General features: G+C 45.9%; 2 protein-coding genes across 2 annotated transcripts; one reads left to right on the top strand and one right to left on the bottom strand.

The window, feature by feature from the left end:
- Nucleotides 1-218: 218 nt before the first annotated feature.
- Nucleotides 219-9457, top strand: LOC120909447 (zinc finger protein 135-like). The gene is made up of 3 exons (XM_040321222.1): nt 219-312; nt 3381-3484; nt 4970-9457. The coding sequence occupies exon 3, from the start codon at nt 5985-5987 to the stop codon at nt 9024-9026; it is 3042 nt and encodes a 1013-aa protein (XP_040177156.1). The 5' UTR covers nt 219-312; nt 3381-3484; nt 4970-5984; the 3' UTR covers nt 9027-9457.
- A 2697-nt stretch (nt 9458-12154) lies between these two features.
- LOC120910733 (oocyte zinc finger protein XlCOF19-like) lies at nt 12155-14698 on the bottom strand. Its single transcript, XM_040322470.1, has 3 exons — nt 14663-14698; nt 14380-14488; nt 12155-13376 (listed from the first exon to the last, which is right to left on the bottom strand). Exons 2-3 carry the CDS (start codon nt 14432-14434, stop codon nt 12553-12555), a joined length of 879 nt encoding a protein of 292 aa, XP_040178404.1. The 5' UTR covers nt 14435-14488; nt 14663-14698; the 3' UTR covers nt 12155-12552.
- Nucleotides 14699-15076: the final 378 nt, after the last annotated feature.

Genomic DNA, 15076 nt, shown 5'->3' with positions numbered 1-15076 from the left:
TCCCGGGTTCTTGCGGTGGTATGAACACAAAGTGCGGCTCTGTCAGCTGCCCGAAAACCAAGAACGCCCGCCCATCTCCGCGAGCACAAGGCGTCTCTGCGCTGAAGGCGGAGACCACTGCAAAATGGCCGCCGCTATCCCGTTTGTTACAGTAGAAGCAGCCGAGTCTACGCGCAAGCGCGCACTGCCCCCGGCGGCCATGCTGGAGTCGGGCACATGTCCAGCGGATGGAAAACTCAGGGCGGAAGTGGCTGGAGGGGAATGCTTCCGGAGCGCCTTTATGACTGCCTATATTGAAAAGACTTCCAGCTGGTGGGTATTGATTACTCTGCCTGGAGAGAACAATGTGGGGGGTATTGGATAATAGTAATGGGCAGCCAATCACAGGTGCTTATTGGCCTGGCTGCACCTCTCTGATTGGCTACTTTTATCATCAATGGACTGGTTTATATGGGATAATAGGCAAATACATACATACACATAATTATTTATATATAAAAATATGTGTATGTTTGTATTATGAAGCACTATGGGACCGTGGGGGCTCTCTGGGGACGGCAGGAGCAAAAAAAGAATATTTGCAAACTTGCTTGATGCACCTAAAACAATGCAGCTTGGTACAATTATTTGTGCAACTTGATATATATATATATATATATATATATATATATATATATATATATATATATATATATAATGTTGTATACATAATTTTAACAAGCTGCATTGTTTTAAGTGCATCAAGCAAGTTTGCGATTTTTTAAATTTATTTTTGCCTTGCTCCTGCCGTCCCCATAGAGACCCTATAGTGCTCCATAATGGGCTTGTTAGTTCAGGCTTCCTTTTTCTTTCATGCCAGGGCTCTCTAAATCTGGAATGTCGCTGAGGAAGGCATACGTGGCATCTTTTTAATAGGCACCGGGCCAGATTCACAAAAGAGATACGACGGCGTATCTCCTGATACGCCGCCGTATCTCTGAGATACGATTGTCGTATCTATGCGCCTGATTCATAGAATTAGGTTACGCATAGATAGCCCTAAGATCCGACAGGTGTAACTGTGTTACACCGTCGGATCTTAGGCTACAATTCTAGGCCGGCCGCTAGGTGGCGATTCCATTGCGGTGGGCGTAGAATATGCAAATGACTAGTTACGCCGATTCACGAACGTCCGCTTTGCCCGTCGATCTAAATTGACGTTGTTTCCGTAGAGATGCGTCCCGTAAAACTAAACCTGCCCTCTAGGTGGCCTAGCCAATGTTAAGTATGGCCGTCGTTCCCTCGTCGAAATTTTAAATTTCACGTCGTTTGCGTAAGTCGTCCGTGAATGGCGCTGGACGCCAGTTACGCTAACGTCGAAACCAATGACGTCCTTGCAACGTCATTTAGCGCAATGCACATCGGGTAATTTTACGGACGGAGCATGCGCAGTACGTTCGGAACGCGCCTAATATAAATGGTGCCCGCCCCATTTGAATTAGGCGGGCTTGCGCCGAGCGGATTTACGCTACGCCGCCGCAAGTTTACAGGTAAGTGCTTTGTGAATCAGGCACTTACGCTGTAAACCTGCGGCGGTGTCACGTAAATCAGATATGTTACGCCGCGGGGGAGCAATGTAATTGTACCTGAATCTGGCCCATAGCGTCTACAAAATAGGGGATAGATTTATGTAATTTTTTTTTCTTTACTAGTAATGGCGGCGGTCTGCGTTTTTTATCGGGACTGCAACATTATGGCGGACACACCGGACACTTTTGGCACATTTTTGGGACTATTCACATTTATACAGCGATCAGTGCTATAAAAATACACTGATTACTGTGTAAATGTCACTGGCAGAGAAGGGAATAACACTAGGGGGCGATCAAGGGGTTAATTATGTGTCCTAGGGAGTGATTCTAACTATAAGGCGAGGGGACTCACAAGGGGAGGAGACTGATTACTGTTCCTCTGTACTGGGAACACATGGATCAGTCTCCTCTCACCTGACAGGACGTGGATCTAGTTTACACACACAGATCCACGGTCCTGCTGTGTGACAGGCAATCGCGGGTTCCCGGCGGGTCCCCCTAGAGCAGTGGTTCTCAACCTTTCTAAAGCCGTGGCCCCCTTGATAAAATTTCCCAAGTTGTGGGGACCCCTTACAGTAGAATTATTTTCGTAGCGTGGGTTGTCAGCACCCAAGGCAAAACAAGTAATTCCCTTCCACTCGTACAGTATTAAAACCCGTATGGTACATTTTAGGATGTACAACTCTCACTCTCTTTGTTCTCCTTTTTTTCACTTTTATCTCCCTCTATCCTAATTTCTTTCTTTTTTTCCCCCACACCTCTTTCTAGCCGCCCGTCTTGTTCTTTCTCTTATTCTTGTCCCCCCTTTTTTCTTTGTTCCTCCAGCTTTTTTCCGCTTCCTTTCATGTATTCTCTATTTTTATTCCTTCTCCTACTCTTTGGTGGGGGGAATGGGATGAGTGGCAGTGCTGTAGGGGGAGTTCTGATCAGCCAACTTGGGTGCTCTTGATCAAAGTCACCTGCTGAAAACTGTAGTGGGGACTTTTAATGGCAACTATAATCCCAGGTAGTGTAACTCACTGTGTCTCTGACTTTGTGGTGTCTTGCAGCAGTGACACCTATGCCGAAATCAGGAGATAGGTTCTCCTTCAGCCCCTCCCACTTCACATTTCTCACCAGTCAGCTGACCTCTAGTCTCTGCCCCCCAGCCGTGACGTGAACTGAATGGGCGGCTGTGGGCTTCAGGAACAGGCCAGCTGGGCGGCCACAGGCTCCAGAGACAGCCCTGCTGCACAGCCACGAAAAGGCTAGGAGAGCGGTGCAGGCTTCAGGAACAGCCCAGGATTTGGTGACCCCTGGCAAATTGTCATTTGACCCCCGAGGGGGTCCCGACCCCCAGGTTGAGAACCACTGCCCTAGAGGCTGAGGGAAGCCGCAGACGTCATATGTCTATAGCTGGGTAGGGAAGTGGTTAATAAAACACAGACCTGACCGGAGAGGTGAGGAGGATTCTGGGAGGTCACATGACATCACTCTTATCTCTATTGATAAAACACAGACCTGACCGGAGAGGTGAGGAGGATTCTGGGAGGTCACATGACATCACTCTTATCTCTATTAATAAAACACAGACCTGACCGGAGAGGTGAGGAGGATTCTGGGAGGTCACATGACATCACTCTTATCTCTATTAATAAAACACAGAGCTGACCGGAGAGGTGAGGAGGATTCTGGGAGGTCACATGACATCACTCTTATCTCTATTAATAAAACACAGACCTGACCGGAGAGGTGAGGAGGATTCTGGGAGGTCACATGACATCACTCTTATCTCCATTAATAATGCTCTTGGTGTCTCTCATCCTATAGGATCACACAAGGGTGAAGAAGACCCGCCCCTCCTCCCTGATAACAGAGAGGCACAGTGAGCAGAAGACGCCTCCAATAAGACTACCAAGCTGCTGCCTTGGGAGGTGAGTAGATGTTAGGGGTACTAATAAAAGCTGAAGTTGAATCTGATTATATTTTTTCCTCTCCCCCTCATCGATATGCAACAAGATTTTTAAAATAAAACCTTTCCATTTTCATCACATAACTTATTTTAGACTTTGTGACATTATCACTGGGTCTCTGTGATTCTCTACGCAATGCAGGAAGATCATGGCTGGCGGGAGGCGGTTGCACATAGCGTCCTGACAACATCACAGCACCCTGCCTCAGTACTTTTCACCCCCGGTGCAGGCAGTGGGCTGGCTCTTGGAAGGAGTTAAAATGTCTGGATGGGTGGGTGTCAGTCTGAAGGAGTGGGCGTTTCCTAGGAAGGGTGTATTTGCATGTAGGAAACGCCCACATGTGACGATTCAGGGGACAGTCACACTGGGGATAAAAGAGCTAGATGATGCTGGGCGTCCTCCAGCCAGGAAATGAGGCAGGCTCTATCTCTTTGCGAATGAATTGGCATGCAGTTTTCAATGGATGAACAGCTATGCAATTTTTTATGATTACACTCCAAAGGGTATTTTCTTTTAATTTCCCAGTTACGGCATGTAGCTCCACAATCCAGAAAATGATACTCAATGGCTATTTCAGTTGCGGCAGCGTAGCGTAAATACGATACGCTACGCCCGCCCACACTTACGCCACCCTACGTGAATCTAGCCCTAAGGGCTAGATTCACGTAGGGTGGCGTAAGTGTGGGCGGGCGTAGCGTATCGTATTTACGCTACGCCGCCGCAACTTAGAGAGGCAGGTTCTGTATTCACAAAGCACTTGCGTCCTAAGTTACGGCGGCGTAGCATAAATGTGCTGGCGTAAGCACGCCGAATTCAAATTGTGAAGAGGTGGGCGTGTTTTATGTAAATAAAGCATGACCCCCACGTAAATGACGTTTTGAACGAACGGCGCATGCGCCGTCCGTGGACGTATCCCAGTGCGCAGGCGTCGGATAGAATGCCTAAGGTACGTCGAACACTGCCTACGACGTTAACGTAACTTACGCACAGCCCTATTCGCGTACAACTTACGTAAACAATGTAAAAATATACGCTTGTTCCGACGTCCATACTTTGCATGGGCTGCGCCACCTAGAGACCAGCTTTATCTTTACGCCGGCGTATGTCTTACGTAAGCGGCGTAACTAATTGCGACGGGCGTACGTACGTTCGTGAATCGGCGTATCTTGCTCATTTACAGATTCGACGCGGAAATCAACGGAAGCGCCACCTAGCGGCCAGCGTAAATATGCACCCCAAGATACGACGGCGTAGGAGACTTACGCCGCTCGTATCTTGGCCAAAGCTATGCGTAACCGATTCTGTGAATCAGGCGCATAGATACGACGGCGGCCATTCGGACTTACGACGGCGTATCTGGAGATACGCCGTCGTAAGTCTTTGTGAATCTGGCCCATAATCCTTTACACTTCATTACGTGTGATGAGATGGATTTTTTTTTTTCAGATGCTGAGAAGACCGGAAGTCCACAAGGCAAAGTTCACACAACAGTCACCTGGTTTGGTTTCTGCATATGACGAGGGACATGAGGAGTTACGTAAACCGTCTAAAACGCAGATTGGCGTGACTGAGGAGCCGCCATCTTGTACGGAAAAAGAGGAGAAGGAAATTGGTCCACCCACAGATCGTACTCCACGCTCTTCAACTTCTTTTAAGGAGAAGGGATCGCACACGCGTGAAGATCTCCTGAACTCGGATACATCTTCATCAGCAGAGAATCCACCGTGCGCTTCTAGTCGTGTAAAGGTGGAAACTCAGTTGAGTCAAGGAAATCTCCAAATTTCATCAGTTCTTGTGAAGGAGGAACCCGAAGAACACAAAAAAAATCCAACATCTCCATATGCACCCATCATACATCAGCTATAACTCCTCGAAATAAGGAGAAACCTGTAGAACATCTCCAGAAATCCAACATTTCCATATGCACCCATCATACACCTCCTTCGAAATAAGGAGAAACCCAAAGAACGTCTTCAGAAATCCAACATCTCCATATGCACACATCATATATCATCTATACCTCCTCGTAACAAAGAGGAACCCAAAGAACGTCTTCAGAAATCCAACATCTCCATATGCACCCATCATACATTAGCTATAACTCCTCGAAATAAGGAGAAACCCGAAGAACATCTCCAGAAATCCAACATTTCCATATGCACCCATCATACACCTCCTCGAAATAAGGAGAAACCCAAAGAACACCTTCAAAACGCCAACATCTCCATAAGCACACATCATATATCATCTATACCTCCTCGTAACAAAGAGGAACCCAAAGAACGTCTTCAGAAATCCAACATCTCCATATGCACACATCATACACCATCTATACCTCCTCGTAACAAAGAGGAAACCCAAAGAACGTCTTCAGAAATCCAACATCTCCATATGCACACATCATACACCATCTATACCTCCTCGTAATAAGAAACCTGAAGAACGCCTCCACAAAGCCAACATGTCCACATGCACACATCATACGCCATCTATATCCCCTTGTAAAAAGGAGAAACCCCAAGGACACCTCCAAAAAGCAAACATCTCCATATGCACACATCATACACCATCTATTCTCCCCAGTAATAAGGAGGAACCTGAAGAATGCCTCCAAAAATCCAACATCTCCATATGCAAACTTCATACGCCATCTATTTTTTCTTGCAATAATGAGGAACCCAAAGAACGTCTCCAGATATCCAACATCTGCATATGCGCACATCATACGCCAGATATACCTCCTTGTAATAAGGAGGAACCTGAAGAACGTCTTCAGAAATCCAACATCTCTATATGTACGCATCATATACCATCTATTCCTCTCCGTAATAAGGAGGAACCCAAAGAACATCTCCAGAAACCCAACATCTTCATATGCACACATCATACGCCATCTATACCTCCTTGTAATAAGGAGGAACCCGAAGAACGTCTTCAGAAATCCAACATCTCTATATGCACGCATCATATACCATCTATTCCTCTTCGTAATAAGGAAGAACCCAAAGAACATCTCCAGAAACCCAACATCTTCATATGCACACATCATACGCCATCTATACCTCCTTGTAATAAGGAGGAACCCGAAGAACGTCTTCAGAAATCCAACATCTCTATATGTAAACATCATACGTCACCTATACCTCATAATAAAAAAGAGGAACCTGAAGAACATCTCCAGAAATCCAAAATCTCTATATGTATACATCATACGTCATCTATACCTCCTCATAAAAAGGAGGAACCTGAAGAACATCTCCAAAAATCCAACATCTCTATATGTAAACATCATACGTCATCTATAACTCCTCATAAAAAGGAAGAACCTGAAGAACATCTCCAGAAACCCAACATCTCCATATGCACACATCATACTCTGTCTGCACTTCCTCTTAAAAAGGAGGAACCCGAAGAAAATCTCCAAAAACCCACCATCTCCATATGCACACATCATACACCGTCTATGCCTCCTTGTAAAAAGGAAGAACCTGAAGAACATCTCCAGAAGTCCAGGATTTTCATATGCACACATTATACGCCATCTACGCTTCCTCGTAATAAGGAGGAACCTGGCTTAAGCAACTCATGTGAAGAACATAACTCATACTTGGACACTACTCCATCAGTACATCCAACACCTGTTCACATTAAGGATGAAATAGATAATCTGTCAAACACTGACCCTTCCATTATCCAAGACAATGACCAGCATACATCCAACAGTATTAAGGAGACTCTTCTTCCATGTCAAGACATCTCTCCTACAGATCACGTAGAATATACAGATATTCAGATTAAGGAGGAACCCAATTCATTTGAAGATGAAGACTCCACCAGCACAAATGTTTTCACGCCTAGTCAACCAGAAGAAGAGCACACCAGCGCAAAAACCGGCAGCAGTTTAACGCTAACGAAGAGTCCTTTGGAAAGTTCTGTTTTGATGCCTCAGCTTAGACCAGGCATGATAAAAGATATCTATGAGAACTTACAGCTGCATGGTATGGCCGGTGCATTGGATCTGAGGACACCTTCTATTATGAGAAGGACGTTAGACAGCCTTGTTAACCCTGATATTCACAGTTTGGCACCTACATACATGAGCAGTGGTGCTGGTGGGACTTCATATATATGTTTTGTTTGTGGGAAGTTATACAGTGACTTTTCGAAACTCACAAAGCACCAGAAAACCCACAACAGGGAGAAGACCTTTCCGTGTTCGGAGTGTGGGAAGTGTTTCATGTGGAACGCTCAGCTGGTCATACACCAGCGCTGTCACACTGGTGAGAAGCCGTATGAATGCTCCGAGTGCGGGAAGCGTTTTCCAGAAAAAGGGAGCTTGATCAGACACCAGCGCACCCACACGGGCGAGAAGCCTTACCATTGCCCACTGTGTTCAGAGTGCTTTATGAACAGTGCTCAGCTCGTCGTGCATCAGAGGAGCCACACGGGCGAGAAACCGTTTGAGTGTTCAGAGTGCGGCAGGAGTTTCCACTGCAGAACACAGCTCATCATTCATAAGAGGGGACACACCGGAGAAAAACCATTTAAGTGTTATGACTGCGGCAAACGCTTTGCTGAGAAGGGGAAGCTAGTGCGGCACCGACGGATCCACACTGACGAGAAACCGTTTGTGTGCACTGAGTGCGGGAAACGTTTTACTGAGAAGGGGATCCTGGGCAAACACCAGAGATGTCACACTGGCGAAAAGGAATTTGAGTGTTCGGAGTGTGAAAAGCGCTTCAGCAGCAAGATGTCACTGGTTATCCATAGGAGGGGTCACACAGGGGAGAAGCCCTATTCCTGCTCGCTCTGTGGGAAAAGTTACAGTGATCGCTCGTCCCTCATCAAGCACGAGAGGACCCACACAGGAGACAAGATGCTACCTTGCCCCAATTGTGGAAAACTATTCCGAGACAAGTCAACGCTGGTTGTACACCAGAGCATTCACTCGGGGGTGAGGCCATATGCTTGCCCGGAATGCGGCAAATGCTTCAGCGACAAGACCATCCTTGCTAAACACCAGAAACTCCACCTGCGTGCGAGCCAGGCCATCTGCCCGCAGTGCAGCAAGAGCTTCTGTGATGAGAGGACACTTCTCCGCCACCAGAAGACCCACACAGGCGAGAAGGAGTTTATGTGCTGCGAATGCGGTAAGCATTTCAGAGACAAGTCAACGCTTATCATCCACGAGCGCCTTCATACAGGAGAGCGACCTTACGTCTGCCCTGAGTGCGGGAAGGACTACAGCAACACGTCAGCCCTCGCCAAGCATAAGAAGTCGCACACCGGGGATAAGCCGTATGTGTGTGCCAAATGTGGGAAATGTTTCACAGACAAGTCAGCTCTTATCATACACCAGCGCCTTCACACTGGCGAAAAGCCTTTTCCATGCCCTGTGTGTGGAAAATGCTACAGTGATAAGTCCTCCCTTGCCAAACATAAGAAGACACACCTGAGAGACCTGCACAGCATAGGGCAAACCATAGGAACATGTCCAGTATAACAGTAGACTTCGAAGGTGCCAGGCCAAACCTTCGAAAAACTCAGTGGGGACTTTGACTTTGCCTCATGACATCCAGCTTCCTCAGTAAAGGGGCTTGTGCACTTTTTATTTAAATATATATGCAAAATACTTATAACAGTTTGATGCCAGAAGTAACATTTTGGGCACAGAAGCTGCAGACCAGATCAAGATATATCCCTGGTCGTTTTTTGCACACTGTATATGTTGACATCTTATGCCATTACTTTGTATATAGCCATTGCATACAGACACAACACTTTCCATGTTACGTCCCTACTTTCTTCTTAATGGGTGCAGGACTGTAAATTGGGTAGTTTTACTTTAATATTTTAGTTTTTTATGGTATTTTCTTTTCACTACATGTGGCAGTTGCCTAAACGTACATTAAAGGGTTGTCATGTTTTTTTTTACATTGTGTCGTATTTTTCAATTGTAATTTACAGCGTATCGGAAATCCAACATTTTTGGTTTGAATCTGTTTTTAGGTTTGACATTGCTTCCTTTCTCACTGCTGGGAAGTTTGACCTACTTGTCCTGGTGGCCATTGTCACTGGGACAAAAAGTGATGGGGAGTCCAAAATTTTACAAGAGGTAAGCAGAAAATCCTCCAATGGGAACACCTGTTTTGGTGACAAGTGTCCCTTATATTGGAAAGATTTCCTTTCACTTTATATTGAATCAAGGGAAGTCACCAATGGGATACAGACCACAAAAAATTCTTGCAAAGGTTTTAACCATCCCCAGCACTTCCCAAAAGAAAATAAATTGGCTATAGATACACTTTAACAGCACATCTACTAACAGTGGTTTCCTAGTATATGTATACTCTATGGCCCGGATTCACGTAGCACTTACGCCAACGTATCTCGAGATACGCCGCGTAAGTGTAAATGTGCGCCATCGTATCTATGCGCCGTGCCCACAGAACTAGATACGCCTGAAAATAGGCTTCCTCGGACCGACGTAACTTTCCTACGCCAGCGTATCTTGGGCGCATATTTACGCTGGCCGCCTCATTGCAAATATGCAAATGAGTGAGATACGCCGATTCATGAACGTACTTACGCCCGGCGCATTAGTAAACGTGGTTTACGTAAGTCATATGTCCGGCGTAAAGTTAAGCCTCATAAAGCAGGTATAAGTCATGTTAAGGTATGGACCAGGGAACAGCCGTCGTATTTTACGTAGTAGTACGTGAATAGGGCTGGGCGTAGGTTACGTTCACGTCGTAGGCATTGAGCCGAAAGTATATTCGACGTGATTCTGAGCATGCTCACTGGGATACGTCCACGGGAAGGTGCATGCGCCGTTCGTTCGGCCCATCATTTGCATGGAGTCAAGCTTCATTTAAATGGATCACGCCCACTTCCACCTACTTTGAATTAGGCCGGCTTACGCCTTCGAATTTACGTTACGCCGGCGCAACGTTGGGAGCAAGTGCTTTGTGAATACCGTGCTTGCCTCTCTGTGTTACGTCAGCGTAGCGCATATGAGATGCGCTACGCCGGCAGAAATATGCGCCAATGTATGTGAATCCGGCCCTATATGTTCATGGGTTGGAAGCCCAAATAGCAACTAGAAATGATGGACCCAGCTTGGGTACTTTGGCGCTCTACAAGTTTAGATGCAGTAACTGTTTGTGTTGGCCCATTGGACTAAATATTGTAGGTAGAAGAGCCCAACCAGAAATTATAAATTACAGACCCAGCTTGGGTACTTTAGTGTTGTACAGGTTTAGGTGCAAGGACTGGTTGTATTGGCCCCTTGGGCTATATTTCGTTGGTACAAGAGCCCAACCAGCAACTAGAAATGATGGACCCAACCTGGGTACTTATGAGCTCTACAGGCTAATACCCCGTTCACACGACCAGTTTTCCTGTCGGAAAAAGTCAGATGAGAGCTCTTGGCCGGGAATCCCGACCGTGTGTATTCTCCATCTGACTTTTTCCCACAGGAAAACTGCCAGAAAAAAAAAAGAGAGCAGGATCTGTTTTTTCCCCGTCAGGAAAAATCCTAGCGGGAAAACCGTTCGTCTGTATGCTATTTCAACACGCAAAAAAAAACGTGCATGCTCGAAATCAAGTTGACGCAATTTTGTGTGTACGTAAGACAAGCTAGAGCGGAATCCTCCCTGTACCATGCTACAGAAGTCAAAAGGTTGGGGACTTTGTGAGGGTGAGCTCTGTGATTTGGTTGGGCTGTGTGATGGAGGGACTCTGATATGATGAGAAGACCAGGTGATGGGACTTTAACGTATAAGGGGGACTCCTAATTGATGGAAAGACTTTGCCATATGACTTTTTCACATGATGGCGGGACCTCTAACATTATGGGGGGACTCTTAAGTGATGGCAGGACCTCTGATGTGAAGTTAATTTCATCAAGGTGGTTGTGTGCATCATCCCAGGCTCAGGCTTCCCATTGACATTCCCATGAAGTAAAATTTATATTTTAGACAGGGGTGCCTCAGGATTTTGCTTACCTTTGGAGGGTGCCACAACTAAAAAAAGGTTGAGAAATGCTGTTCTAAAGACAGCACAACAGAAGCTGTTTGCCTTTAGACTGTCTCTTATTCTCTTATTGAATCTCTCCAGAGCCGTCCAAAGGTGGGGGGAGAATTCACTGTTCAGAGTTGCTCAGTGTCTGTGTGTAAAAGTCAGCTTGAGCTATTGAGATGTATAAACAAACAATTAACTTTTCCCAAAAGTTGAACTTCCACTCATTTGTCTCCCCCCCCCCATTTGGCACCCTTTGTGTGGGGGGGGGAGTGGATAAGAGTCTTTGACAGGTATCCCGTCCCCACTTCTGGGAGTCCGGGCTGTGGCAAATTACGTCACAGCATAGCTCCCTCCTCCTTCCCCCGCCGCCGGGCCAGTAGGAGAGCGCAGCGGTCCCTCACACATGCACCATATTACTACAGTAGGTATGCAGACCTGGGAACTCAGTGTGGGGATGGTGGGAACCCCTCATAATGGACACAGCAGGTGTACAGACTCAGGAACTCACACATACATAAAATGGAGTTTAGGATAATCGCTGTGACTCTGGAGTTGCCTAAGAGAGGCAGATGAGGAAAAATGTACGGGGTCCTTGCACATTATATAAAATTGTAGACATATGATAAAAGCAGATTTTATTACATCAGATGGTGAGCACAGCACATAATATACAATAGTCTACATGAGATGTAGTATATAGAGATGTACATGGAACTCCAGAGGGATCACAACCCTCCTTTCTGTCTCCAATCAGAACAAAACAGCCTCCTTTGTGCAACCGTCATGAGATGATAGACCAAGATGGAGGAGACTGGGGGGAGGGGGGTAAATCCAGACAACCTGTAAACAGCATCCTTGGTGGGTATTATACTGTACCTACTTGGCCACAATACTGGGTGTGACTTATGAAGACTAAAAACTGGAGAGATTGGGTGCATGCACGGTGCAGATACCACCAAACCTGCACTCGGGCAGGTCAAGTTCCGTCCATAAAGATTCATCAAAAGTTATATAATTATTGTACTAACTTCTTTCATGTGAATCCTCTGATGTCTATCAATACCGGATTTCTGCGCAAAACCCTTGCCGCAATAGAGGCAGGAGTATGGCCGCTCGCCGGTGTGAATCCTGAGGTGCTTGACGAGAGTTGACCGGTGGGTAAACCGCTTCTCGCACTCGGTGCACGGGTACGGCTTCTCACCAGTGTGTGACCTGTAGTGTACAACGAGGTTGGACTTGTTGGTGAAACATTTGCCGCATTCAGAGCACTGGTACTCACAGTTCCCGGCGTGAATGCTCTCATGGTGGAACAGGTAGCACCTTCGACTGAAGCGTTTTCCACACTCGGAGCAGGCAAACCTCTTCCCCCTGCTCTTACCCTCGCTAAGCTGACCGAGCTCTGGCTTTAGCGTGAGGAATTTCTGACACTCGCAGCAAGTAAATGGCTTGACGTCTGTGCTCGTCTTTTGAGGTCCACCAAAGATGTGCTGTAGAACGAAAGTCTTCCCGCATTCGGAACATGGATATAATTTATTTTTGTCCGTGTATGCTGCATGATGTGCCATGGTATCTGTAGTGTCTGGAGAAACCTCATCAGGGCTAGAAGGTTCTAGGGTTCCATCGCCACTGGAAAGTTCTGGTTGGTTGTGTATGAGAACAGTGTCCGAGTTTCTGGTAGAAGAACCCTCTGGATCTTGAAGTCCATGAAGTCCTGGAAGAATATCTATGGTATTTTCCATGGTAGAGTCTTGTCTGAGGTTGTTAACTTCTAGGTCACAATGTGGAAATGAAAGAAGGGGTTCAACCATGGTTTTCCTGACATCGTGTCCATCTGTCGGGAGTAAACACAACATTTATGAGGACACATCTTCCACTGAAAAAAGATCTTCAGATACATAGGGTTTGGAGGGCAGAACGTTTGAGCATCAAGCCACCCTATTTATGCTGGAAGTCTATTATAAATATGGCAAATCTCAGATGGATTTACTCAAATGTGGCCAAGTTTATTACACAAAGTAGACCTATTTACCCTACAAGCTCCCTTAAAGTGGAACTTCACTCTCTCAATCAATATTGGCTATTTTTAATCATTTTGCTGCCAGCATTAGTAGATAGGAAAGTACAGTGGAACCTCGGATTACGAGCAAAATTCGTTCCAGGAGAATGCTCGTAATCCAAAGTACTCGCATATCAAAGCGAGTTTCCCCATTGAAGTCAATGGAATTGAAAATAATTAGTTCCACATTGACTTCAATGGCATGCAGTACTGCATTACTGTGTGGAGTTACAGACAGAAGAACGGGAAGTGAGGATTTCTCAGAAGAAATAAGCACATTTAAAAGCAAAATCGAAGGATGAGGTAAGTGAAGGAGGACTGCACTATGGTAAAGGAAGCTATTTAGGGGAAAAAATAAGGTTTTACCATACAACCCCTTTAAAGGACATCTAAAGGCCTGAGAGGCTATAAAAAGGAACTAAAACCCCTATGGCAAAGGCTCATTTCCACTTGGGAAATGTCTCACAAGGTACCCTAAACAGAGTCCATCTAAGGAACGAAAGGTTTGAACTATGGCCAAGGAAGTCCTTTTAGTACTGACATTGGACAATGACTCTTGGAACAAATGCTAGGAGGGATGACTTCATCCACATTAAAGGGGATTTTTCTACAGTACCAAATGATGGGGTATTACCATTACCCTGTGGGTTGTTCCTGAATTGGAAATGCAACTGCAAGGAAAGACACTCTCCAAAAAAGCCACCACTGAGGATGAGGAAAGAAAAGAGACATATGGAGAGATTCTGGATCACATCTGTATTTGGTGTTTACTATTCACCTGTGCTGATCTCTGAAGGGTTTTCCTCTTCCGTACATGGCTCACCATCCTTCATATTTATCTCTTCTTCCTCAATGTCTTCTACTTTAATATTTATAAGGATTTCTCCCTAGAAGGAGACAGCGGAGTTTAGCCTTCCTTTACAGGAAGATTACCATTACATCTAAAGGGCTTCTCAACATATCTTGTCATGCATCAACATATCTTCAAGCCATCATATCTTCAACCTCATACTCAACATATCTTCTCATCAATGTGTTGGAAGATCATGAGTTTTGCCTACCTGATGATGGTGAGGGATGGTGTGATCTTCCTGTGTGGAATCCCGGGAATACAGAGGACGGGGACATCCCTCTGGTGGGTTCCCATTACTGGATCCATCTGTAGGAAACACACACACTGACTGAATACATTGTTTCTATGTGTTTATCAGATGATGGGGGATCTAGGTGGATCCTCCGTACTGCTCTCTCCTATACAATAAAGTCTCCTCTTACCCGGTGATGTGAGGGGCGGCTGATTCTCCGTCATGACGTCCTTGTAGAGATCCTTGTGTCCTTCTAAATACTCCCACTCCTCCATGGAGAAATAGACAGTGACATCCTGACACCTTATAGGAACCTGACACACACAATGATACAGTCACCATCCAGACACATCCCTTGTCTGTTACTGGATAATGTGCCAGAATTCCCAG

This window comes from Rana temporaria, chromosome 8 (genome assembly GCF_905171775.1).
Source record: "Rana temporaria chromosome 8, aRanTem1.1, whole genome shotgun sequence".
NCBI lineage: Eukaryota > Metazoa > Chordata > Amphibia > Anura > Ranidae > Rana > Rana temporaria.
Note: the sequence above shows the minus strand (reverse complement) of the source record. Positions and strands in the feature narration are given on the sequence as shown.

Bases quoted from the DNA above. Each gene is read 5' to 3' on its own strand.
- LOC120909447 (XM_040321222.1), top strand. From the start codon at position 5,985: ATGTCCACATGCACACATCATACGCCATCTATATCCCCTTGTAAAAAG.
- LOC120910733 (XM_040322470.1), bottom strand. From the start codon at position 14,434: ATGAAGGATGGTGAGCCATGTACGGAAGAGGAAAACCCTTCAGAGATC. The intron at 13,377-14,379 runs GTGAATAGTAAA...TACTCCCGACAG, and splicing joins CCCTTCAGAGATCAGCACAG to ATGGACACGATGTCAGGAAA.